The sequence below is a fragment of the Phyllostomus discolor genome, chromosome 3, assembly GCF_004126475.2.
Source record: "Phyllostomus discolor isolate MPI-MPIP mPhyDis1 chromosome 3, mPhyDis1.pri.v3, whole genome shotgun sequence".
Taxonomy (NCBI): Eukaryota; Metazoa; Chordata; class Mammalia; order Chiroptera; family Phyllostomidae; genus Phyllostomus; species Phyllostomus discolor.
In genome coordinates, this window is record NC_040905.2 from 76,836,853 (window position 1) to 76,864,650 (window position 27,798).

A 27,798-nucleotide genomic window follows, 5' to 3' on the forward strand; every position below is an offset into this window, starting at 1 on the left:
TTTTGCTGATACACAAGTAATGCTGTAACAAATGATTCCATGTGTTTACTTTTACCTGTGCAAATATGTCAATAAGACCAATTTCCTGTAAGGGAGTGGAACTGCATGGTCAAAGAGAATGTGTGTTTATAACATAGTAACTTGTAGAGATTTACACTTCTACCTATAATATATGAGAGGACCTGTTTTCCCATGCCTTCACTAGTATGGTGTGTTATAAAACTTTTAGGTCCTTTTCAATATGACAGGTCAAAAAAGAATGGATCTCACTTTCCTCATTGTTGAGGTTGAGCTTTTTTTAAGAGTCATTTTTTGTTCCTTTTCCATTCATTACTGTTTGTGTCCTTTGTTTATTTTTCTGGCGGGCTGCTCATCTCTTTCTTAAGGATTTTTAAGAACTTTGATATATTAGGGAAATTAGTCTTCTATGCTAACAGTTGTGAACATTTTCTCCAAGGTCTGGTGTTGGTCTTTTTGCTCCCTTGATAGTTTTGGCCAGGTGCAGAAAACCAAAGTTTAATGTAGTCAAATGTATCACTATAACCTTTTAAGGCCCTGGGTTTTTGTCAGAGTTAGAAAGCTTTCCTTTTTGTAAACTTATAAAATAATTCTTACATGATTTCTCCAAATTGTTGATTGTTTCATTTCCATATCTAAATCTTTCACTTACCTAGAATTTTTCTGGATATATTGCTATGAGACATTACTTCCATTCTATGTTTTTCCAGATGACTACTTAATTGTCCCCAAGTTATTTTTCAATAGACAGTGTTTCCCCACTGATTTGATTGTCTACCTTTATAATACTATGAAATTCCCAGTGTATTTGGTCTGTTTGGACTTTCTGCTATGGCATGTCAGTTATTTTGTGTCAGTACTGCATGATTTCAATTATTGATTTGTTTAATAATTTCTTCCTTATTACTTTTTTGTTTGGAGTTTTCCTGGCTATTCTACCTACAGTTACTTTCTTGATCAGTGCATGGCTAAAATTATTATATTTAGTATGTATTTTTATTTTGAATTACAGTTTATTTTCAATATTATTTTATATTAGTTACAAGTATACAGCATACTGGTTAAACATTCATGTAGTTTATGAACTGGCCCCCTGATGAGTCTAGGGCTCACCTGGCCCCATCATAGTTACTACAACATTATCGACTGTATTCCCTATGCTGCACTTTATATCCTATGACTATTTTCTAACTGCCAATCTGTCTTAATCCCTTCATCTTTTTCACCCATTCCCCCAAACCTCCTCCCATCGGAGCAGCACCAGATTGTTCTCTGAATCTGTGAGTCTGTTTCTGTTTTGTTTATTTGTTCATTTTGTTCTTCAGATTCCACATGTAAGTGAAATCATATGGTATTTGTCTTTCTCTGTCTGACTTATTTCACTGAGCATGATACCCTCCAGGTCCATCTACGTTGTCACACATGGTAAGAATTCATTCTGTTTTACAGCTGAGGACTATTCCATTGGATATGTGTACCACATCTTCTTTGTCCTTGATAGGCACTGGGTTGCTTCCATATCTTGACAATAGTAAATAGTGCTGCAATAGACATAAGGGCGCATGTGTCTTTTTGAATTAGTGTTTGGGTATCTTTGGATAAATATCCTGAAGTGGAATGGCTGGGTCATAAGTCAGTTCTATTTTTAATTTTTAGAGGAAAATCCATACTCTTCCATAGTGGCTACACAAATTTGCGGTCCCACTTACAGTGCACAGGGGATCCCTTTCCTCCACAGTCTTGCTAACATGTGTTGTTTGTTGATGATAGCCATTATGGCAGGTGTGAGGAGATAGTTCAGTGTGGTTTTAATTTACATTTCTCTGATGAGTAGTGGCACTGAGCATCTTTTCATATGTCTTTTGGCCACCTGTATGCCAGAGAGCTTGCAACCTCACAGAGGAGGAAAAGCACATGCAGAAGGCACCTGGGGCTCCTGCCACTGAGCTTCTCCCTCTCCCAAGCTGGTGGAGCATAAGTTCCCACACCAGCAGGCAACCTGATCATATATATGGCCGTACTCTCCCACTAAACTCCATACCCTCTTCCTGCTAATGACTCTCACTGCCTTTTCAACTTGGACAATGAGTTTGAAGTATGTTTTGGGCATCTGAGCCAGTATAAAACAGTTACACTGGAAAGTTCAAGTTGTGATGGGATATATGATGTCTGTCTGGAAAAAGTCCAGCCATTGTTAATACAACAAGAATGGTTTGGGCAACATCAATATAATCTGGCAGCCAAGGAGAGTGGACTGGAATGTGCATGTGTGAACAATGATGACTTCACTGTGCTAGTCAGTGGGGGTGGTAGACATCCTTGAGTGAGTACATATACTGTGTGACCATCGCATTCAAAATTACTGAGCAAGTAGAACAATGAATCTGCATCAAATTTTGCATTAAACTTGAACATTCCTCCACAGAAACTATTCAGATGATTCAGAAGGCTGCAGCTATGGGAAACTGGTGATTGGCAGCTTCATCACAACAATGTGCCTGCTCATGCATCACATCTCATGCAGAGTTTTTTGTGAAACATCAAATCACTTCAGTGACTCAGCCCCCCTACAACCCAAATTTGGCTCCCTGCAACTTCTGGCTTTTCCCAAAAGTAAAGTCACCTTTGAAAGGAAAGAGATATCAGAGCATCAATGAGATTCAGGAAAGTACAACCGGGCAACTGATGGTGACTGGGAGAACTGTGTGAGGTCCAAGGTGCCTACTTTGAAGGGGACTGAGGTGTCATTGTCAAGAAATATTGTACAATATTTCTTCTATCTTGTATCTTCTTGAATAAATGTCTCTATTTTTCACAGTACATGGATGGTTGCTTTTTGGATAGACCTTATTCCGAGGGCATACTCTTTTATGCCTGCAAGTTACTTTAGTCCTTCTGCAAAGGCCATTAACCATAGCTCTAGAATGAAAATAGATTAAACAAACTGTCATGCGTTTACCCTAAAATTTTCTTAGCAACATCAAAGTAAAAAATGAATATAGAGATGTGATAATATCTGTCATTCTGATTATTCTACTGCCCCCAAGTGAGCTGAAAACATATCATATATATTATTTTGATCATATGGAATATAATGGGAATATTTTTATAGTTATATTTTGAAACTTGGAATCAGTTTTTAATAACTGTGATGTTTAAAGTGTTTTCATTTCTATGTAGAATATCTCTAAATCGAGTAAATATTATCTTACACTTTGGGTTGACAGCCCTCACCCTTGATCAGGACGGCACTCTCTTTTCTTGCTACTTCACAGAGTGCCTTGACTTCCCAGCAGCGTTCCACTTTCAAGGTTCCTCAGGACTTGTCCATTCTTTTTTTTTGGATCTTGTAAAACTACCTGAATACTGATGCCTTCCAAATTTATTTCAGAAGTCCAGAGTCCTCCTCTCAGTGCTTACATACTCTGCTGCCTACTTGGCATCTGTACTCAGATGACAGAGGCCAAAAGGAGCCTTTGCTTTCCTCTGTCCCCGCCCCTCCTGCACTGCCAACTCACTGGCACTCAGGGAGTGGCACAGCCACGCACTGTGTTTTTCAGAGTGGAAACTCAGCTACACGTGGTTCTTCTTATTTCATCACTTTCCTGTTCAGCCCATCAGAAAAGTCAAGTGAAATCTGCAAATTGTATCTCTAGTGTACCCACTATTTCCATTTCTATGGCAACCCCCACCCCCTGGTCCAGGTCATGAGGATACTAACTACAACCAGTCAGATGCAATAAAACTTCCTAACTTATGCCCTCCCTTGTGTACTCTGGTTTACCCATAGCAGTAACGATGAAACCTATAAACTGTAAGTCAGATGACGTGATTTCTCTGCCTAATGTCTTTCAGTGGGTTCCTGAAGCATGTGGAATGAAATCCAGTTTGTTTTTTAAAATATCTTCACCCAAGGACACATTTCTATTGATTTTTAGAGAGAAGAAGGGAGGTGGGATGAGAGAGAGAAACATCAATGTGAGAGAAACACAGGATAGGTTGCCTCCCATATGTGCCTCAAGCAGAGACTGAGCCCACAACCCAGGCATGTGCCCTGACCAAGAACTGAGCTGACAGCTTTTTGGTGCATGAGACAACGCTCCAACCAACTGAGCCACTTGGGCAAGGCATGAAATCCGGTCTTAATACCATTGCCAACAAAGTCCTGAATGCCTTGTCCCTGTCCACCTCTTCAGACTCATCTCCTTCACTCTGCCCCTTGATCAGTAAGTTTCAAGCATTCTAGTGTTTTTGTTTTTGTTTTTTATTTCCTTAGCACATGAGCTTTTCTAATGCCCATGGCTTTTATTGTGTGCTATCTCTCTGCTTAAAATGTTCTTCTCCTGGCTCTTTCTATGACTGGCTTGTCTCATGAGGCCTGTCCAGGTCTCGTCTTAAATGGTCCTTCTCCAGATGCCTTCCCTGATGACCAATGGCTGCCACCTCTGGTTTATTGTACTCTACTTCATCTTTTGTGTTTCTCTTTCATCGCAGTGTCCACAGACATAATCACTTTATTAAATTGCTTCAGGTCTGCTCTCTTGACTTTGTCTTCTCTCCTGGTGAAAGTTAGTTTCATGAGGCCAGCCCTTCCTCGGCTGTAAATCCTATCACATGCCTCGTATGAGGCACAGTGCCTGCCACACAGTGACTATTCAGTACACTGGGTATTTAGTAAATTAATCAATAAACAAAGGCATAAGCAGCAATTAAGAGTGGGGGTTATGTGGAGAGTAGAAGAAATATTTTTCCTTAATTTTTGCATGAAAATATGTATATACTGTGGTAAAACAAAACCAAAAGGACAATTATTTCAGGTGTTGATTTACATCCCTGATAGTATGCAACAGCTATGTAATAGAACATTTTTCTGGGGAAGGTACTGAAGAAGAATGTTCTCTGGACTTCTTGGGCAACTGCAAAATTATGCTGCTGCAGTGACTTAGCATTTAGGAGGATGTGTTCCCTACAAATTTGAAAAATGTCATGGATTCATTTCACTTGTGTTGTGCATCGGCATTCTTTTCTCCCATGCGCATATTTAGGTAACATTGGGGCCCGTTCAGGGATTAGGGGAGTAAATATTAAATGAGAAATAAGAAGGCAGCTCATTTTACAAGTGTTTTCTTCTACTAGGTAGACATGGTTCCTGTCCCTAAGGAGCCTCACAGTCAAGCAGGGGTGACAAAGAAGTCCTTACAAAGAAGTCCTATTGTCCTCCGTGGCAGTGTCTGTAGGAGGCACATGCAGGGGTCTTGGTAGAACAAAGGAGGGAGTTCTCAAATTTGGCTGTGGTGTGGACAGTGTTCTATAGGAGGTGACTGCAGAGTCTTGTTTTAAAGGAATGAGAATTTGCTACATAGAAAGATGTTCTGGTCAATTGGTGCATACGTACCTAACATATAGAAACATGATTAGGGTAGTGTATTCCAGAGCCTGCAACCAGAGGGAGATGTAAGAGGAGTGATAGGCAGTGAGGCACAACTGGGTTGTGGAATGGGAGCCTTTGAATGGTTTTCATCTTGACAGCAATGGGATTACATAACTTACATTTGAGAAAAGGTCCTTAGAGGATGGAGGATAGCTTCCAGTAGGAGGAATGTGATAGTGGAGACGGAAGGCAGGGAGAGGTCACTCAGGAGAGTATGGAGAGCAGAGTCAGAGATGGACCTCAGCAGAGCAGAGGCACTTGGCTGGGGAGGAGAAGGGGGTTTCCAGGGAAACTGAGATGGATCCTTCAGAGGGGCGGCAGATGAAAAAAGCAATACATCACACAACCCAAATGAAGAGATCTTTTTTAAGGAGGAAGGAGTGATTAATATCAGATCAAGTAAGTTGAAAATTAAGCTGCAAGAAGTGGTTTCATAATTAAGGTATCTTTAACGACCTCTGTAAGAGCAGTGGTGGTGCAGTGGCGGGGGCAAATGCCACCTCACGGTGTTGGGGGATGAGAGGGGATGCAGAAAACGAAGACCACCTGGGGTGATGTAGAGCCAGCGGGGGGGTCCTCTGTTTCTAGTGAACAGTAGAGGTGAACTTGCTTGTATAGTCTGCTGAGAGGAAGAGGAAGACAGAAACAAACAAAATAGAAACAGCTCATAGATACAGAGAACAGGCTGCTGGTTGTCCGAAGGAAGGGGTATTGTGGGGCTGGGTGAGAAACGTGAGGGGATTAAGTACTAATTGGTACTTACAAAATAGTCACAGAGGTGTAAATCACAGCACAGGGAATTCAGTCAGTAACATTGTAATAACTGTGTGTGGGGCCAGGTGGGAATGTAAAATATTGGGGGGAACACTCTGAAGTACATGATTTCTCACCACAATGTCGGACATCTGCACCTAATACAGAGTAGGATTGCATGCCAACTCTCATTGAAAAACAAACAAAAAAAGTAGTCTCTCACTACAGGAGAATCAGATTTTGGTGTAATGTTGCTTCAGGTAAGGGAAAAGAGAAGGGAAATAAAGAGAAACAGGTGAAATATAGGTAAACTTGTAGCTACAGTATGAAATGGAGAATATTTCTGACATTGGAGAGGAAGTGTACTGAGAGAACAAGGTACAAAGGTGGCCCTTGAGGAGAAAGATGATTATTTGGGGCAGATGCTGTGGAAGACAAGGGAAAGGTCACAGGTGATGAGGATGGTTCAGCTGAGCCCGAGGCATGGACATGTGGAAGCCCCCATCCACCTGAAGCAGCCTGGGCATCGGGTCCCAGGTGGAGGAGGTTACCTGGGCAGGCCCAGCAGAAGGTGCAGGGGGTGGGTGGGGCTGCCGAGGAAGCCAGTGAGACAGTGGTTGGAGTGGTGGTCCTGAGGAGAGAGAACCAGCCTGGTTAGGGAAGTGAGCAGAGGGGACCATGACAGCGGCCCTGGGAAGAAAAAAGAGTGAGGTCAGAGGAGCAGTGCGCCATGGGTGATGGAAGAAGACTGCTTTTAAGCAATGTATCAGAATCATACATCTAAACTGGCATTTCTTTACCAGTTACCTGGGAAAGTACTTATTCTGCATTTCTGTTGCCCTGGCCCACAGTGCTGTTGGAATTTGCTCAGAATCTATGGCACAGCTTTCAATTATCTGAAGTGTTAGGGATCCTTCGCCCCTTTGGGAGTGGATTTGATTTTTGCCAAGTCATTCAGAGCCAAGTTTGGTAAAGAAGGTAGACAAACTGGGTAATACCATTTCTAGTAGAAATGGAAATGTAGATTTAAATAACAATACTGTTTTTCTTACGTGACTTGTAACAGGCCCTGATGACACAATTTTGGGACGTATATGTAGCCTCCTAAAGGAACTAGTTTGAGGGACATATTCTTTGGATATAAACATCTTAAGAGATTTGGGGGTCACATTTCTTCAGAGTTGTCCAGTACTCAGTAAATATTCACTGAAGTAAAATTTAAAGCCTTCCGCCATTACATCTACACAGTCTCTCGTATGTGTTATTGAAATCCTTCACGCCAACGTGATCTTCTAAGTGGTGAGACTGAACCCAAGTATGTCTAAAGTCAGCTTGGGCTGCTTTATTTATTATCTGTTTCTTTACTAGAAACTAGAAAATATGGCTGTTATTATCTATTAGCATCTTTCAAACACCTTAAGGTGTGTAGATGAAAAGGCATGTTGAAGGTATACCTAATGCCATTATGTTGTCATAACTTAATTTGTTAAAATGTTGCCATGTCTCTGAGAGATTCTGCTAGTTTTGTCTCCTTGAGATACCAGAAAAGAGTAGTAATTTTCTCCTCAAGTCCCTGTTGTTGCAAAGTAACACTGATGGCGGCATTTGAATAACAGCGTGAATAGTAACTATGAACTTCAGAAAATTCACCTGGAATGGGAACTTGCCATCATCTAAAATGGTGGGGAAATTACATTCCTCGCTCTGGAAGAGCAAAGTATGTAGAATCTTACCATAGTGGAAATCTGCTCTGCCAACCATTATGATTTAATTCCCTGAGACACTCAGTTCTTATTCAGCTTGCTTTTATCTCATGCTTTCTATTTAAGCTGGCTACTTACCAGAAGGCAAAGAATATGTCATCTTTCTTAGTGGGGGAGCGCTGCTGGCATTCTGGGCAAACAGGTCCTCCTTGTGCGTGGGACTCCCAGAACGGCAGCCTGGTTGGCACCCTTGGCTTCCTGGCTCGAAATGCCAGTATCCCCCACAAGTCACTATGGCAGTCAGAAATGTCACCACACATTTTCAAATGCTTCTGGTTGTTTGTGGACTCCCAGAGCGTGGTGGACTTGTTTACTGAGAAGCCAGGGAAGACAGAAAATGCTCTTTTCTGTCCCTTCTACTTTCCCTCTCCCTCCTTCTCCCTCTCCCCACTCCCTCCTGTCTATCTATTTTGCCATGTATAATGCACACCTACGTTTTTGGCCCAAACTTTCAGGGAAAAAAATCTTTCATTTTCACTTTTAATTCAGGTATTTATTTATATTTAAATACCTTTTGTATTATAAAGGAATTTTAGCATTTATTTTTGAACATATTATGGTACAAGAAATTTCATGTAACAAATAATTACAAAACACAAAAACAGATACAAAGTATTTCAGGTACTACCATGTATAATGCACATCCTATTTCCCCCTCAAAATTTTGGGCATTATACACAGCAAAATACAGTATCTATATATCCACCTATCCATCAGTCTCCTTTTTCTTTCTTTTTTTTTCATTCATCGTGTTGTGAGGAAGACAGAAATAGGAAAAAGGAATCTATTAAAGAAAGATTGAAAACAAATAACCCAAGGGAGGGCTAAGGGGCGCAGAAGAGAAGAGACAGAAAACATAGCAGTGTGAGGCTGCTGGAAGAAACGCTTCTGCCCCTTTCGTCTGTGGTCTCCTGTGATTCTCTCTCTGAAGCCAAGAATAAGATTCCTGTAAGAACGTTCATGTGTAGTTACATTATAGGGTATAACTGATTGCAGAGGCTCCATAAATAGATTTCACTGAAAATGCAGTTAAAATTGTGTAAGGGTTTTTAGATCTAAACCCTTAAAGAGGAGAACAGTCTGTCACAAGCAAGCTCATCTGACTTCATCTAAGGGGGGTGCTCTCCTGATAGACCCAGACCCCTTATTTTAAGATGATGTTACTTACATGATTGTCCAGGGGCATGGACTCCAAACTAATTTCAGCTCCTGTGTACCAAGTTTTTCATTTTAATTGTCACAAAATGAAATTTTCCCTTTGTGCCAATACCATTTTCTAAAAATAGTGTACCTGGCTAGCATTTAAAGTTATAACCTCTAGCTTGCCATGATTGCTAAAAGTCATCTGTTGTGTATTTTTGAAATCTGCACTGACACTTGTGGACCATTCATGCCATACTGAAGCTGATTTTCTACTTTATTTTTTCAGTTGTTCATGGTGGACAATGGAGCAGATGACTGGAGAATAGCCATGACTTATGAGCGTATTTTCTTCATCTGCTTGGAAATACTGGTGTGTGCTATTCATCCCATACCTGGGAATTATACGTTCACATGGACGGCCCGGCTTGCCTTCTCCTATGCCCCATCCACAACCACCGCTGATGTGGATATTATTTTATCTATACCAATGTTCTTAAGACTCTATCTGATTGCCAGAGTCATGCTTTTACATAGCAAACTTTTCACTGATGCCTCCTCTAGAAGCATTGGAGCACTTAATAAGATAAACTTCAATACGCGTTTTGTTATGAAGACTTTAATGACTATATGCCCAGGAACTGTACTCTTGGTTTTTAGTATTTCATTATGGATAATTGCCGCATGGACTGTCCGAGCTTGTGAAAGGTAAGTTCGTTTCTTTTCCTGAAAACATAATTTGCCATATGGTGTCCTTGAAAGTGGGAGAAAGAACACATTTTTGATTAGACGCCTATAGTGACTCACTGTTGAGAATTTTGGATTCTCCGATGGGCTTCTTTTAAATGACTGTGACAAAACTTTTCTCAAGATTTCTGCATCCAGCAGTGCCTTGATGATTTGTATTTTTAAAACGATTTAATCAGTTTTCGATAGAGGGATTCTTTTATAATCTGTGTCAAAATTTGGAGGCCTGCAAATTGAAGAGGAGACTTCGGTCAGAAATGTTTGTAGAGTGGTTCTACCCAATCATTGTGGTGCTTCATTGGTTACGGCGTCTGTCACTGCTGAGACAAAGATCTGAGGGCAAAGTGGTGCTGCATGGTGTCTGGACGTAAGGGAGGATCTCAGAGTGGTTTATTGACTGTACTATCTGTCTATGATAGCAGTCGTGTGATTGCTAATACGGAGCCTGTAGGGGTGATATTTGTTTACTTGAACTCTCAACAGTTAGTGAGAAGTAGCAGTGTGTCTTTTTTGTGTGTCTGAGGACCTATGGTGTGCTAGAACTAGGCACACATTCTCAGTGAGTGGCTCGGCAAGTCTGAATTAATCAGTTAGAGCATCATTGATGCTAACCTTGCTGCTTCACAAACAAACATAGATTTGTTACATAAAGGGGAGGAGCTCTGTCCTGAGGGTGGTGGATCTCATGTGACCTTGGTTAAGAAAGTCCGACTAAAATTAACAATAGACAGGAACTGTTGAAAAATTTATAACACTCTAGAATATGAGGATACTGGTCTTTGTAGTAATAAGGTTTTTTTTTAATTTAGTTTTTGAAAGTCCAAGTTTTATACACACACGTACACAGTTTAATAAAGAAAAATATCTGTATGAGAATTGTTGCAAAAAGAGCAAACCTACAACACCCCTCCCCCATTTCTACTTTCCAGAAGTAATTGCTTTAAATTTTTTTAGCCATTTCTTTGGTGATTACTTTTCATATTTCTGAGTGATATTGCTTATATTAGTATATCTAGATTTTCCACCTACATTTTTATGAAAGTTGGGGTTTTAGTTTTCTTTCATTTACAGATACACACCCCTTTATGTCTCTACTCCCCCCAAAGTAATTTCTCTCTTCCCAGTAAGTTATGTAAATGCCAGTTATCTCTATTCTGTGTTTATGTTATGATGACCATGTGAACTGCATTAATTGTTGGACACTATAGTATGTTAGAATCATTTTACCTTTCCTGCATCTTTATATTTTCTCTGGAATTAATAATTGCCTCATTTTATTTGCAAAGTTTTCTTTTTAAAATTTGATTACTTTTTCTGTATCTATTTTATACTAAATCATCTCTAAACTCTCCCATATCTCAATATTCTTGTACTGGATTTGTGTATATTGGGCAGCCTATCAATTTAACCTTGAATAAATGTTTCTTGGGACTTTTTAACCTGCTTCTCCATAATGTTGGGGATTTCATTTGTGTTTTTATATTGAAAACCCTTTTTCCTTGAACCCTGATTCTCCCCCTTTCTTTATTTATTCCTTTGTTTTGGCAGAACCCATCTTCCAGTAGCTTCTAAGAAAAGGCAGTGAATAAGAGATTAGTTTTGAGACATTTATGGCAAGTCTGTATTCTTCTCTGATGCTTAGCTGATAACTGGGCTGGGTATGAAACTCTAGATTAGAAATCACTTTCCCTCGGAATATTGACAACATCATTTTCCTCTGGTATCCAGGGCCAAGGAATCTTACGCTATTCTCGTTTTAGATTTCTTCTATCTTGGAATCTTTTAGGATGGATGCTCTAAAATTGCACAAGGATGTATCTTGGTGTGAACCCATTTAGATCCAGTATACTGGGAATTTGGTGGGCCTGTTCAATCTTGGAATTGTCCTTGAGTTCCTGGAAAATTTATTTTATTGAATTATTTAATACTTATTGTTCCTGTATTTTGGTGTGTGGATGTTGGCCCTCCTATATTAGTTCTTTAATTTTCTTATTTTCTTTTTGAGTTGTTTTCCATCTCTGTTTTTGCTCTATAGATGGGAGATAACCTTAACTTTATCCTTTCTATTGGGAGTTTATTTCTTCTCTACTATGTGTTATTTTTCAGCATCTTATTTTTGATCCTTAAATGCTCATCTTTGAAAAGTTTTCTCATGCTTTCCTTTCATAGATGTGCTATTTTATTTCTCTGGAGATGTTAATGATAATTTTTTCTCTTTGTATATTTTTTGTTTCCCCAAAGGTTCACTTTTCTTCTGGGTTGTTTTTGTTTTTGTTTTTTGTGTTTTGGGGGGCTTTTATTTTAGGACCTTTACTTCCATGTTTAGATAACTTTGACTATTTGCTTATACTTTTACTCCCATTGCTATGTTGTTATGTAATTTTTAATTAAGATAATCTTCATAAACTAAAGAGGTATATCAACTAAAATCTTCATTTGTTCTTCAAACTCCATAGGTACATCTGCTTGAGAAAATATCATAAGCCTCCAAATGCCATGATTGCTAGGAAACAAAGCATTACTATAAGGAGTCTACCTTCCTTTAAAAGGAAAACTTTAGTTGTTCAAATGCCATAGTTATGTAGAGAAGTACTAAAAAAAGGTTCAGATACATAATATTAAAAACTAGTCACTACAGAACTTCTGAATAAAAGCAGGCAGAGTCAACAAACACACTGACCTCAGTTCCCTCCCTAGACCCCCCCTAAAATGTGGTCATTTTAAAACAAAGACAAAAAACAAATGAAAAAGTGCAAACCTATAGGTGAGGCAGGAAAAGTTAGCACAGGGAACAGAGGTCCCAGGTTCTACCTGCTCCTCCCCTTCTAGTTTAGAATGCTTAGGATGCGACTTGTGACTAGACACTTACCTCCTCGCTGTGCCCCTCCCCATTTCCGAGGGTAAAAATAACAGTTGAGACAAACAAAAATCAGTCTCAGCCAGACTGACCTACTTTGAAGTTTTGAAGCTGCCCCGCTCTCCAGGTCACCAAGCCACCATCTTGAGGGGAGGGGCTGAGACATGCTGCCATTTCGACTAAGCCCTCCCCCATGTCAAAGGCCACGAACCTCCCTGCTGCCCGCTCCCCTTTCCCACCACTGACAAACCCTCCCCCAGACCCCATCAGTGAGACTCACTTCCTGAGTTGGCCCACATTCCCCTCCTCCTTGAGTGGGGACTGCCACTTTAATGAATCTGCTGTGCTTTGCTGAATCTCTGTGTCTCTCTCTGGAATCCTTCCTTGTGTTGTGACAAGAACCTGGACACAGCCACAGGGCTGGGGCCTCCCAGTGAGCCCTCAGGCATCCTAAGAACAAGAATGCTGGACCATCAATAGTAAGGAAGTCAGGAGGCCAGCTGACAACCCATCACTGATGTACCTAACTCGAGAAAGGAGAATTCTATACCAGCAGTGGTGAAAAAGTCAGGAAGCAACCATATTTCCGCTAAGAACGAACACCCCCCCAGCCCCAAAGCCTCAGGAACTCTAGGCATCAGCCCCTCTGTGAGTGGAGACAATGACAGAGCTTTATGTGCCAGCAGGTTCAAATACTGCATAAAAGCAGTTAGACACCTAGTTTTTCCTCCCGTAGTGCCTTTCCCCAACCTGCAGAAATCTGGAAGTGCACCGTCTGAGGGAGTAAAACATGAGGTCTGTGGGCCGGCTGCCGGCATCAAACACTGGAGAGAACAGGCCTGCTGAGTTGCAAATAGAAAAGTAAATAAATGTTCACATATTAACTGTTGAGACCTCTTCTTGGCCTTTCAAATCACAGACTGTCATGCAGGCTTCTACTGTCATGGCAGGACAGTAACACAGGCTTCCCATGGACCAGTGGAATTGTTTAGAAAACATGTAAAGATACTGAAATCAGTGTTCCATGCCCCATGCCCAGACCACCCCTTAGGGAAGCCCACAGCGGCAAGTTCTAGATTTGTAGAGAAAGTATACAGTTGGCTCTTTAGTCCTCACTGGTAACATGGACATCTGCATGGTGGTCCCTAGGGCATCTTCTTCCCAAGGGCCAATTAAATAAAACAGCCTCAAAATTGTGCACATGCCTTTTATTTTCTTTATAAAAACAGTTCATCCTAGCTGTCATAACCCACTGTCACTAGACACAGAAAGCCTAAGGCAAGCTGTGCCTAACCTCCTCAGCAGCCCAAAGCGTGCATGCTTTGTAACATGCTCACATTGTTAGGAGGCTGATCATTCCTGTTTCTGTAGAGAGGACACGGCAGAGTGAAAATTCCCCATTCCCTATCAAGAAGGAGAATGTAGCCAGCCGCTACATGAAAGGGAACAGATCTGGGAGGGGTGGGGAAGGAAGGAAGACTGGGCTTTGGACTAGGACACTGGGGTTCAGTCCCAGGTATACAGTTTAAAGGCTGAGTGACCTCTGGCCAGTCAGCTAACTTCTTCTTGCCTTTGTTTCTTCATTGCGAATGAAATGGACTGATCAGCCTTCTGCTTCCAATGGTAACATTTTGTAATTTTACAAATGTGTAATAGAAAAGAACATCATTAGCCAACATTGCAATAGTAGGAGATTTTCCACATTTTTTAATTAAACTTCCCATTTTGCTGCACATAATCTCCATGTTGTGACTTGTAAAATACAAAGATATAAATTTTTCTGCTTTATTTTTCATAAAATTCATTTTAAATAGGATGTCACCTGCATCTTGTACTTCCTTAGAAGTTTACCTTCCTGCCTCCTTCCCCTCCCCCCCCCCCCATTATATGAAGTGTGCGATACTTCATACAACATGCAGCTCTTATTTCTTTGGTTTGGAATTTGGATTTGAATGAACCCCACCAGGTCCATCTTTGGGACTATCCAAGCAAGCATTCTCTTCATGTTAAAGAGGGATTCACACTTGCTATAAATTTTCTTCTTAGTTAATTAGAATGTCTAAGAATATGTTTAAAAGAAAGAACTTTTGAAAGAGAGAGAGGCAGATGGCTTTCTAGAGAAGTTTGTTTTGAAAACTTATCCTTTGCCTTCTACTGAGCAGAGCACATCTAGAGGTTTCTGGAAAAGGTTCTCCTCTAATGAAGAGGGTGTCCTGTAGGAGGCATCTATTCTTGGTGGTATTACTTTCCCTGGCAGATAATACACCTCTGATTTACCCATACATAATAAAAACCTCTTCCTGTGTGTGTGTGTGTGTGTGTGTGTGTGTGTGTGTGTCTTTCTGTTTCTGTCTGTCTCTCTCTCTGTCTCTCTCTCTTTGTGAGTAACAGGAGAAAGCAGGGTGCCAAGTATGTGGCATTATTTCTGTGGCTACATTTGTCAAGAGGAGGCTGCCCCTTGAGCAGACCACAGTGTCCCTTCTCTCTCTGGTTCTGGTCTGTCCTTGTGCTGCGGTGGATTTCAAGCCTGGAAAGAGCACCCTCCTCTGAAGCAGCCTGGGGAATGTGTCCCGATGCTGTTAAGGGATCTCATGTTCATGGGGGCCTAGGCCCAGGCATTTAATCAAATGTGTCAGGAGAAACGTCAGGAACTTTTACATCTTAAAAGAAGTCTGGACTTAAGAGCTTGGGGTCCTGAAAATTGCGAACTGTCCCATCTGGACTTGCACCTTTTGAGGCTTCACTAGTTCTATAGAGATGGCCCGTTCAACCCAAAGTGTGTATATCACTGGCCACTGTTTCAGGAGAAGGTTAGCAGCTCTTCGCAAGGGGCAGGACTTGATACCACGGGCCAGTGCTGTGTTACACAAAGGAAAGTGTTTTGTTTTCTTTCTTTCTTTTTTCTCGTAAAACACTGTGCATGGGGAATATCCAGGAGGGGAAAAGGGCATTTATTTGACATATCTTCTGGGAAATGCATATGTCACTACTGAAGTTTCAGTGACAAAGAAGGATTATAGCTTTCTACACAGTTTGGGAATTTAAAAAATATCTAGTTTTTTGTTTAATGTAGTCTTTTTTTCTACAAGTTTCCTAATGTGGAAGAGGGGGCGAATTTGGGGTGGAGAAGAAGAAGGAGGAAGGAAGGGAGTGGGGACCATGGGGACACAGCTCCCAAGCACTGAAGCAGCTGCCGTAGTAATCTCCAATAGAGATGCTGGGGACTATTTCTGTCACTGCCAGAGGATTCATTTAGGTAAGACCTGAGTGGCTAAATAAACTTACTGTTTCTATTTATCTCACTGTTTCATCTCTAAGAGCATTTAAGTATGCATTAACTAGTATGCATTTGTTAGGAGAAAAATTGTTCTAAAATTGACTTAAGAATGGTTTGCTTATTTTCATAGTAGAGAGTTGGAGAAAGAAACAAATAGAACTTGTTTTGAATAGACTCCAATCATGCAAACTGCATTTTCGATGGATTGAGAATAATTTTTTTCATCACTAAAAACTGATAGATGAAAATAAACTTGCTATTTATTTTTTTTAAATTACTGAAGATACCCTGAGGAATGAAGGGTGTTTCAGTTGTCTTTAGCATGTACTACTCAGTTTCTAAAAATTGTATTTTATTTCTTCCATTAATCAAGTTCAGCTTTTCCTTATTGTTTTAACTCTCTCACAAATAGTCTTTGATATTGCACTTTTTAGAATTGCTTGGAAGATGGTTTCTGAAATGCACTTGAAACTTACTTTATTATAACATAGAATATTGTGAAGTGTAACAGTCAAATCGTAGCCCGTAGTAAAACTTTATTCATCATATTTTTCATATGAAATAGTTGCTGTTACACAAGGATTGGTTGTGTCTTCTGACACCCGTACTGTGTTACGAAGAAGTTGGTAAGCAAAGTCCTTGAAAGGTGAGAGCATCCTATTTTGTAACTACACAGGTTTCTATCCTTGTAGCACCAATTTGTAGAGGATGCATGATTTGGGGTTCTACTTTCTATTGAACATGGACCCTGAATAGCATCTCAGTTTTCTACATACTGAGGTAAAATGAATATCCTTATTCCTGAGAACCAGTGCAATCAAATACAGAATGGTCACTGTTCACATCTAGGAAATTAAGTCAGCATTGTTGTGGTCACCTTTTTGTGGCTAGATGTAAATCTGTTACTCTAAAATCATACATTATGCCTTCCTCTACATAGAGCATGATTTTATTTTTTTAAAGATTTTATTTATTTATTTTTAGAAAGAGGGGAAGGGAGGGAGAAAGACAGAGAAACATCAATGTGTGGTTCCCTTTCACGCTCTCCCTATGGGGACCTGGCCCACTACCCAGGTATGTGCCCCGACTGGTAATGGAATTGGCTGGCCCTTCGCAGGCCAGCACTTAATCCACTGAGCCACACCAGCTAGGGCTAGAGCATGATTTTAAATAAAGCTGAACTTTAAGTTTCAGTATGTGATAAATTATTTAGAATGCTTAAATGATCTGGGTTCTAATTTTCAAGTTTCTTATTGCAAAAAAAATTTAGTTTTTGTTTTTTTATATGATAGAAACCATTTTTTGTAAGGAGGAAGAAATAGGTGGGATGCGAAACTCTCATTTGTTACTTTTATTTATTTTTTATTATTTATACAGGATCAAATGTAGGATAATAGGAAATGAGCAGCTACACTTTCAAACACTAGTTTTCTTTTTTTAAATCTTTAATTTTTAAAAATTTTATTTTAATAGTTGTTCAGGTACAGTTTTCTGTCCTTTAATCCCATATCAGCCCACCCACCCATTCCTCCCCACCTCCCTCCCATTTCCACCCCCCCTAGTTTTTGTCCATGTGTCCTTTATACTTGTTCCTGTAAACCCTTCCCACTCTCCCCTGAAATTCCCCTGAAATTCCCTCCCCTCTCCCCACTGGTCACTGTCAAACACTAGTTTTCTTGATTTACCATCCATGACTTTATTTTATATTTTAGGAGAGTCACACAGAGGCCTGCTCTTGTTCAAGCCCTGACCATCAGAGATGCTTTATTTCCTTTTGATTTACTTTAATTTGAAGCATGCTATTCGTGACTGAGTTTCTTCAGGGGTTGTGAAAGCAGTGTTGAAACAAGCACTGCAGGGCAGGGGGAGTGTCCGGCTGGTGCCTTGCTTGTTGCAGTGTACTGAATAATCGAGTCACTTCTCGCCACTTCAGGTTTCAGCTGTTGCTGAGTAAACTCGAAGCATTTCATCAATGGATTTGTAACTTGTGGTTGATGTTAATGTAATACTTTTTAAACTAATACTTCCAGGGTCTGATTCATATATACAGATACAGCATTTTCAGGCCCATAAATGAGTCACAGCTTTAAAATGGGCTCTTTCAAGGTATAAAAGTCGCAGTTTGAAAGCATTCAGGATGCATCTGTGATTTGCAAAACATCAATGCTCCGTATGTTTTCCTAGCAAATTGATGATTAAAATCTCATGGAAAGAAAAGCCAATACTCTCTCAAGCTCAATTTTCTCTTCATTCCTACATAGATATGATTTGTGTGTGTGTGTGTTTGTCTACCTGATGGAACAATAGGCTTAATATTTATTGGCAAGATGCTTTGAGACTCCGGTTTGAAGAGTGCAATTTGAAACTACCAAGAGTGATTATATTCAAACAGAAAAGAAGAGAAGCCAGATAGGTCATAAATTCAACCTCACTGGCCTCATGGTCAGTCCATTAGTACGCCCCATCCTGGCACCCATGCAGATGTATCGACTTTATGGAATATGGGTTTGAAGTGCCTTCTGACTTCGGAAAAACCCTTCTTTGATATTCATCTAGTGCATTAGACAGGGTGTGTGTACAACCCTGTGCATTATTCTCATGCAATTTAGCTTCAGAACCATGGTTTTAGATAAAAAACTAAGAACATAAAGTCTAATGTCAATGCCCTAACACTTTGTCTTTAAGAAAAAAAATGAATACATTTTTCAGACATACATGTGGCTTGGTTGGAGAAAGCTCAAATTTTTCCTACTTGCCTGCAGGATTTTCTATTTTTTTAAAGTTTATATCTGTTATTTTTAATGTTGCCTTATTGCTAAAGAGCATTAAAATAACAAAAGAAATTTAAGACAAGAAAAGTACCTTTACACGCAATAAAATTTGCACATTTGGAATATACATAGAGCTTGGATATGTCTGCCTTCTATTCTAATAGTAAATTTTTATAACTTTAGTACTTGTGAGTGGGCTTGCTTGATGTTATGGGAATTCATTAGGGAGTGAGTTGGGGTTTAGGATTACATCCCAGAGCTGGCATTGGGGTACAGAGCACCTGCTGTCTGTCAGGCAGGCTGCTGGGCTTGACTCCCCTGGGAAGGACAGGGTGAACTGTTTCTCCACAGCTAGTGGCCTGGTAGACCAGCACCTAGTGTACTGATGCTTTTTGAGGCCCCGAGGAGGGCAGTGTCAGTCCTTGAACTCTCCCACTCAGCCAGTTCCAGCCCTGCTGTGTCCCTGACTCAAAAGCCCATGAATTAATACATACCCTGGTCACTGACAGATTCCTAGGCATATTGGAAAAGGCCCAGTCATCCGGTAGTCACACCTAGCATGGTGGCATGTTAATTTTTCTATATATGCTTGATGAATAAATAAAGGTGTAAAAAAACTTCACGTGAAGTTTCACCATAATTTTTGGCTAAAGTGTAAAAGAAAAGAGGATTCGTGTCATTCTTGTAGTTTTTTTTAACAGCTTTATTGAGGTATAAGTTATGTACACATGTTAAGGGTATAACCCAGTCGTCGTTAGTAAATGTTCACAGCTGTGCCACCATCACCTCTGCTGAGTTTCAGACACTTCCATCACCCCTGAAGGACCCCTCGGGCCCACCTGCGCTGCCTCCCTGCTCCCTGCAGTCCCCGGCCACCGCTAGCATACTGTCTGTCTCCGCAGATTTACATTTCTGAGCCTTTCATAAAACTGGAGTTAGATAATATATAATTTTGCATCTGGCTTCTTTTACTTAGCTTAAATTTTTGGTGTGCATCCGTGTTGTAGTGCGTATCATAGTTTGTTCCTTTTTTTGATGAATAGTATTCTGCTGTAAGGACATGCCAATTCTGTTCATCCATTCACCAGTTGATATACACTCAGAAGGTTTCCTGTTTGAAGCTGCTTTGAATAGGATTGCTGAGAACATTCGCACAGAAGTCTCTGTGTGAACATATGTTTTTGTTTTTAGGTAGAATACAGAAGTGGTTGCACCATTTTGCATTACAGAAATCAGCAATATATATGCATCCCGTTTTTTTTCACACCCTTGACAACATTGTCATCACATATATGGATGTATCACACCGTCAGACACATAAGTATATTTATTTACATAATCCCGTAACCATTCTAGTGAGTTCACAGTGGTATTTTATTATGGCTCTGATTTGCAGTTCTCTAATGACCAATGATGATGATAACTTTTAATATGATTATTAGCCATTTGTATATTTTTAAGGCAAAATGTCTGTTTAAAATCCTTGCCTATTTTTAAAAAATTTTAAAAGGTTTTATTTATTTATTTCTAGACAGAGGAGAAGAGAGGGAGAGAAACATCAGTGTGTGGTGGCCTCTCACACACCTCACTGGGGACCAGGCCCACAACCCAGGCATCTGCCCTGATTGAGAACCGAACCAGTGACTGTTTGTGGGCTGGTGCTCAACCCACTGAGCCACACCAGCCAGGGCTCTCTGCCTATATTTAACCTGGGTCATTTGTCTATTTAAGTTGTAATAGTTTTTATCTCTTATGGTTACCAGTCCTTTGTCAGATATATGATTTGCTAATATTTTTGGTGGCTTGTCTTTTCATTTTCATTCTTGTGTTTTTTGTACATGTGGAAGCTACACATACTTGCTTTTGTCTAAATCAGTCTTGCCTCACCTCCCAAAGGCACGTGGAGAAAAAAGCCAGCTACACGTACCCAGGGACTGTGGACTCTTTGAAAAGACTTGATTTTCTTGTTAAGTTCTCTGCTTTATGTGCTTCTCCTTGCTGCCTGTTTCCTAAGCAAGATCTTGAAGTCTTGCTTTTTTAGTGATCGCTATTTTCTAGTAGCAGGAAAGAGAGAAAAAAGCAAGGGAGAAATATCTTTCTAGTTCTTGCATTGCTTTTATAATGATAGTAACTATTAAAAATAAAGTCCAGAGAACATGTGCTTTTTATACTGAGAGTGAACATGTCCCTGACTTGCCTCCAGTGGGGATAGTTAAGGTTCTAGGTTCTCTGGGTTTTTTGTTTTTCCCAGTTGAGGCAGTACTTTGTTTTTCTCCATCCACAGCTTTCTTCATGACCAAGGGCAGACACTTGTAATGCGTCTGAACCCATTTTAGGAATATAGATAAAGATTGTTAAAAACCAAGCTGTCCCCCACACCCTGGTCATGTGGCCTTGCTAGATTTTACAACCATCCACATCATGACCTTGGAAGAGTAATAATCTAGCCGTGGGCTCCCCAACCAGATGATCATTGTTTGACGGTTTTTCAGGGCATGCTTGATGCCCTGAAAAACCGTGACGCCGTATCACGGTGATGGGATATCACAGTACTAAACTCCCAGGGATATGGCAATTGATATTTGACATTCAGTGTTCCAGTGTCTCAGGGGCAAAAGATATTTGGGTGACTACTGCCTAATATCATTGCTTCCAGGTCTCCTCTCATAGATTTGGCATATCAAAGCTTTCTGAGTTACATAACATGTACAATACTATTTTCATTTATGGAATTGTATTTACTATTCTAACATAAGAAGATCTGATTTAAAAATAAAATTTTGCCAGTCAGAGAAAGACAAATAACCACATGATTTCACTCATATGTGGAATCAATCTAATGAACAAACTGAACTAACAAGGAAAATGTGCACAGACTTATAGATGGACAACTGATTGACAGGTAGTGGTGGAGAGGTGAGGCAAGGGAGGGACAGAGCAAAAAGGAAAAAGGACTCATGGACATGGATGACAGTGTGGTGATTGCTGGAGGGAGGGAGTGTAAGTGGACCAAATAGTAATGGGAAAAAATACAGTAAAGATTAAATCTTAAAAAATAAATGTGTGTAGACTTTGTGGTATCTAATATTGTGGCTATAGGACCACTTATAAAACTTCATGCAAGAATCATGGTCTGTGAATATGGAAGCCATGAAGTAAGGTGCAATGTATTCAGATCAAGTGGATTTTCAGAAAATCTCTTGATAGTGATCATTGTGAGAAGTTAAATTTGGTAGCTGTTTAGATTTAAAGAAGTGTTTCTTAATATTTCATGTGACTGAACATATTAGTGATTATAAGTTCTCTGGTTTTGAATGAAACTGTTTAAAGATTCTCCATTTTTGACATCTTAATTTTTGTTCTTCTTATCCACCATTCACCTACTGTATTATCTGGATCCTGTTCTTTCAGCCCTACCAAGGTCATGGGCATTTATCATGATGGGCATGTGTTTTGATTGGGTGGGTGATGAGGGATGGTTGGATGGTAAAAGAAATTCAGGTGTTATGATGGCAGGTTTGATGTGGTCATGAAGAAGCACTAGGAAGAACACTGCAATCATTAATCACTGCTGTAATGTGCTCAAACTTTGTGTCTGATCCTGGCTGGGTAGGGGATGAGTTCTCTCTCCAATTTAAAAGTACTCATTGAGTACTTGTGATGTTCTACACCTGTGCAGATGGAGGTACAAAAGCCCCACCTGAACCGACTTCTCATGGGTAAAGACCGTATCTGGTACATCTCAATCCTCACGGCCCAGAGCCCTTCAGTATCCGGGTCAGATAAGACCTTGCAAGTCATTTAACTCTACCAGGTCAAAAGTAACGCAACTGCCATGCCTCTGTGAGCACTTGTGGGGTAAATATTTCTGCACAGCTATGTATCCATTGGTCAGAACAGAAGACTGATCAGTAACACGTCATGAGTTACTTCATATGTTCAAGTTCCGCCCTATAAGAGTCATTTGAAGGAATATTACTAATGGGAATAATATATGATAAATGTGGAGAAAATCTTATGTCTTTTTTTATTTCTAGGAACTGATTAATAGCAAGTAATTAGAGTTTTGCTATTTAGTAAGTTAACAAAGGTTAATGAGGAGCTCTCTGTTAATTTAAAATTTCTTTGAGGCCAGAGTGGTAGCACTCGCTGAGTTTTTGAGGACTGCGGGCACATTGGTCTAGAAAACCTGAAACCTCCATCATGGAAACATGGCAGGTGGCGCAGCGCCACTTGAAACCCCTCTCAGCATTCAGTGGGGAAGGACTTTCATTTACTCTGCTGGAGCACGCAGACCTCTGACAGGCCTTCTGGGTCTTTCGTCTTGAGTGTTGCTTTATGGGCTCTCAGCATCTGTGTGGCTGCAGTCACTGGCTGGGATTAGCAAAGAGCGGGTGCAGGGAACCCCACCCTGAGGCAACATTAGTGACAGCTTCATAGCACAGATCAACGTGCCACCCAGTGAGTGTCCCCAAAGCAGCATTCCATATTTCTTTCACAAAACTTCCCGTGTTCTGAGATCACTGCTGTTGTCCCTCTCCCATCAGCTTAGGTCCTGTGGTGTGTTTAATGTCATGGGTACTTCCTGGGAGCCTCATTAACAGTAATAAGTATTAAGTCCCCTAGCCTGGCCTGTTAGAAATGCATACATCAGGTGCTGCTCACTGTGGTCTGCAGGACTTCTGAGAGTCCCCGCCACAGGAAAAAAAGGAAAAAGGCATCATGAGTTTTAAACCACCAGGTTTAATGTTCTCATGCAATCATATTGTTAAGTAACCACAGCTTTGAAGGGGCCCAAGTAGCCTATCTGAAAGATAACGTAAGACTTGTGAAATAAGCCAGGTGGTGAAAGACAAATACCATATGATCTCACATTTAAGTGGAACCTAATCAACAAAACAAACAAGCGAGCAAAACACAACCAGAGACGTTGAAGTAAAGAACAAACTGACAGTAACCAGAGGGGAGGGGGAAGGGTGATAATGGGGGAAAACAGAGGAAGTGTTGTCAAGGAACAGGATCAAGGACCCATGGACAAAGCCAAAGGGGGGAAGGATTGAGGGTAAGAGGTGGGGATGAGTGGGGCAGGGGAAAGTGGCGGCAGGAAAATGGAGACAACTCTGCTTGAATAATTAAAAAAAGAAAAGAAAAAAAAGACTTTTGTGGATGGCCTTTTCTTTTACCTGGTTTAGTCTTTGTCTTCATCTGTGCATCTTATTAATCATTTTTCTAGGGACAAACACAGGGACAACTGAGGAAATGAAAATAGCCTTTCCAGGTAAAGCAGGGATTCTCAAACTGTGGCCCAGGAGCCCAGTTCGGCCCACTGTTTGTTTTTGGACAGGTAGGAATAGTCTTTACCTTTTCAAATCACTGTGGCAGAAACCACATGTGGTCTGCAAAGCCTAAAATACGTATCTATCATTTTTATGGAACAAGTTTACTGATCTTAAAGTAACATTATTTTTGTCAAATTTGTTTCAGGCACAATGTGGTATTATGCATTATAAAAGGTTCTTCTAATTTTATTTTGAATTTCAGACAATGAATTGATATTTATCACAGCTTAAGTAAGGAGTTTTTTTCCTTTTTCGAATAGTCATTATTATATATCTAAGACTAAATATAAAACTACTTTTGGTGACTGAGGATCAATCATTTACATCGGTTTAAGTGATAGGTCCAAGTGTCATGCAGACTAGTACTAGCTAGATGCTGGTAGGATCCGTTTTGAATGTGTGTTAAGCAAATACTACCTCCTCTGTCCACCTAAGAGAATACAGCAAGAATGAAAGAAGGGCTCTGATCTACTGAGGGATCTAGTCTCTGGGGTTTTGACCTCACTGACCTTGAGTAACATCAGTGGAAACACAACCATTAAGAAATCTAGTCTGGGAGCTCTGGAGGAGCAGATCTTGCAGTGAATTTAGAATTGAAACCTCCAGAAAGTAATCATGGAACATTGGCAGAATGCCTTTCCTGTGACCAGGAAAATACTCTACAGTCTTCTTGCTATGCTGTTCTCCCCAGCATGTGACTGAGCTATGGGTGAACCTGTGGCTTCATGCTGCTTACTGTTGGCATTTTGAGGGTAAAACAATCTTTATTGCTGTTATATAATAGAGGATTGTCATCAAATACCATGATTGTCTTTGTCCTACGGTCTCTGCTTCCAAATGCAAGACTGTTTCTAGCAAGTCGGCTTATGTCACTTAACATGGGAGAAATTGACCAGCAACAGGTTGAAATGATTGCTGTTTGATTGTCTTGTATGAGTTTCTAATAAGTCCTTGTGAGGTTTGTTTTGTTTTGTTTGACTATTTCTCTTCAACATTGCTACCTTTTCCATAAACATAATGTTCCTCAGAAGAGTATAAAGAGAGAAGCTATAATTTGGCTAAGGTACCAATCTGGGAAAATATCATGGTTGTTGATAACATTATTTATATTACTTTAAGAAAGCATTTTCAGAACTTGTTTTCTAGGAGATCCAGAGCTTTATTGGCAGTTTTGCTTTATGAGAATTGCATATTGTTGTCACATCACAGCTCTGTCCCTCTTCACTTCCTCACTCCAGCTGGTCCTTCAGACTGGCTGTGGATCTGTCTCATTCTGTCTGGGCCTGCTGTGGCCTCTGAGGATTACCATTGCATAGCAGTTTCCAAGCTCCATACAAATAACATTCCCCTTCCTTCCCCAGTGTTTTTGATGGCCACATTTTTCATACTTAAAGACAGATAGGTGGGATGTGACTAAAAATTACAATGTGCTTCTATCTCAAAACAAGTTTATTTTTTGAGTGCTGCAGAATTTTGTACCTTTCCAATACAGCCTTAAATTGTCTTAAACACTTTACAATCTATTTTGCACATAGCCTGGGATGTTCTTGTTTAAGCATATATTACATTTGCTTTTTATAGATTGTCTCGGTTGGAAAGGAAGAAATCCTGAGTGATGGTTCCTAGTGAACCAACATGTTTAGGTGAAATTGTGAAAAAAGGAAAGAAGTGAAAGGAAGCCAACGTGCGGGTTAAGCCTTGTTATGGTAACTTACATCTTAAAAATCTTAAAAGAATGCATCTGTCATCTGCCTGCTTTTATTTAAATTGAAATCAATCTTCTTGGTATGTTTGGAAAGGAAGCACCCTGTTTGAACAACCCTTACATTTCCCAGCTTTTCATTATCAGTCTTTAGTCATCAGTATTCTACTAAAACCATTCTGCTAATTCATCTTTTCAAAAATCACCACTAGGCACAAGGGAAAAATGCGGCTCAGAAAGGGAACTTGTATGGCTCATGGTGGCATCGCCACAGCAAGCAGATTGTGTAGACGTGTCTTAGTCTTCTGTAAAAACAGCAAAGGGCTGGGTGTGCAAGTCTCTTAAGGACTAGGAATGGGTGGACAGCCTATATATATATATATATATATATATATATATATAAAATTTGTATAATATTACATATAAATAATGTGAATGCCATCTTTTCAGTACCCTTTAGATCAGTGGGAGGTCAATCCTTCTTGTCATCGTGGACATGTGGTGATGAGGCCAAGCTGGTAAATCTGGCTGTATTGTCCCCTGGAGTTTGCTTTGGGCACAGCCATAAGCTGTTCTCTCTGAGCAAACGTAGTGCCTCATAGAACAGACCATCATCAGAGACTTACAGATAACTGACCCCAATTTGACTGGAATTGCTCAGAAAGGCAGTTCTACTAAGGTCAGTTGGCATTTTGCCTAGCTAATGATTAGCACTTTTACAATCGTTAGAATCCACAGTTTTATGAGTTCGGGGGCTTGTTACTGTTGATTAGCCAGGTTCTGTCTTAGGAGGTAAACATCACAAATCATATATTGTGACAAATAAAGTTAGAACAGAGAAATACACTTGACCCCAAGACCCAGCACGTGAGCTCACTCAAAGCGCGTGTTCAGTAAGTTCAATAATTGTCACTTGAGAGTCACCTGAAGCGAAGCAACAAGGCACTAATCCCCATTTTCAAGAACCCTGTAACTGATTCCCAGCTTGGCTTCTCCACGGCAGGGTGGTGGCTTTGACTTTCTCAGCGCTCTGAGCATAAAACCTGGAACAAAGCCAGCAGTCAATAGTTGTTGAATAAGAGAATCAGTGGTCAACACTGGATGCTTCACTCATTTTTAAGGTCCTGTCCTCAAGTCCTCAGACCTAATTAGATTGGAATGCAACTTCCCACCCACACAAGTCCCACCCCTCTAAAAAAAGATGTAGGCAAAAATACTGACAAATATGAGTTTAAATGAGGAGACAAAAATCTAACCTCTTCAGAGGCTTACAAAGTGTTTCATAAATTGTTTTCTACTCAGTAAGTTAGAGTAGCTTTTAATTATATTAAGACCTATTTCTAAAGATACTCATTTATCAAGAGGAAAATAAATGCTACAAATGGGGCCTGGAGCAGACAGTGAGATGAGAGAAAATTCCTGCACATTGGCTCATTTACAGACATATACATACATACATACATACATACATATATATATTCTACTTGGTTGTGGGGAGCATAAATAAAAAAATGTCATCATCTTTGACCTTTAGGAATTTGCAATAAGTAGGGTAAATGTGTCAAAAACTATAACATGAGAGAGAATAAGATAAGTACCGTAGCTGAGGGATAAGCAGACAGATCATTAAATCATAATTTAAAAACTTAGGGGATGACTTCCCAGAGAAGCATACACTTGATTTGGGACTTAGAATTTCAAAATGCCAAGAAGTGAGGAGGTCTGGCCCAGGTGGAGGAGCGGCCTGAGTAAGGGGTGTGGAGAAGGGAAAGCGCAGGGCACGGCCAAGGGACACCTCTGCTCACAATGACGAATTCATGAAGAAGAATTACGGTTGGAGAGTAGCCGAATTCCTGCCAACGTGCAGGGCAAATAGGCGTGTGGGTTTCAGTCTACAGGGCTGTTCCCAAATACCTCCTTCATGATGTTTGTGTTGTCTGCATTATTTTTCATTAGAACTTGTATTAAATTGACATTTATTTTTCTCCAATACGTTCACT

The 27,798-nt window shown here is 40.2% G+C and overlaps 1 protein-coding gene across 2 annotated transcripts in view; it reads left to right on the forward strand.

The window, feature by feature from the left end:
* The window catches only part of KCNN2 (potassium calcium-activated channel subfamily N member 2), a 144,174-nt gene that overhangs the window by 40,296 nt on the left and 76,080 nt on the right, over nucleotides 1–27,798 (forward strand). For both annotated transcript variants that reach the window (XM_036020664.1, XM_028525814.2), the window contains exon 4: nucleotides 9,395–9,813. In XM_036020664.1, coding sequence (XP_035876557.1) covers nucleotides 9,395–9,813 — 419 coding nt within the window. The remainder of the gene's footprint in view (nucleotides 1–9,394; nucleotides 9,814–27,798) is intronic.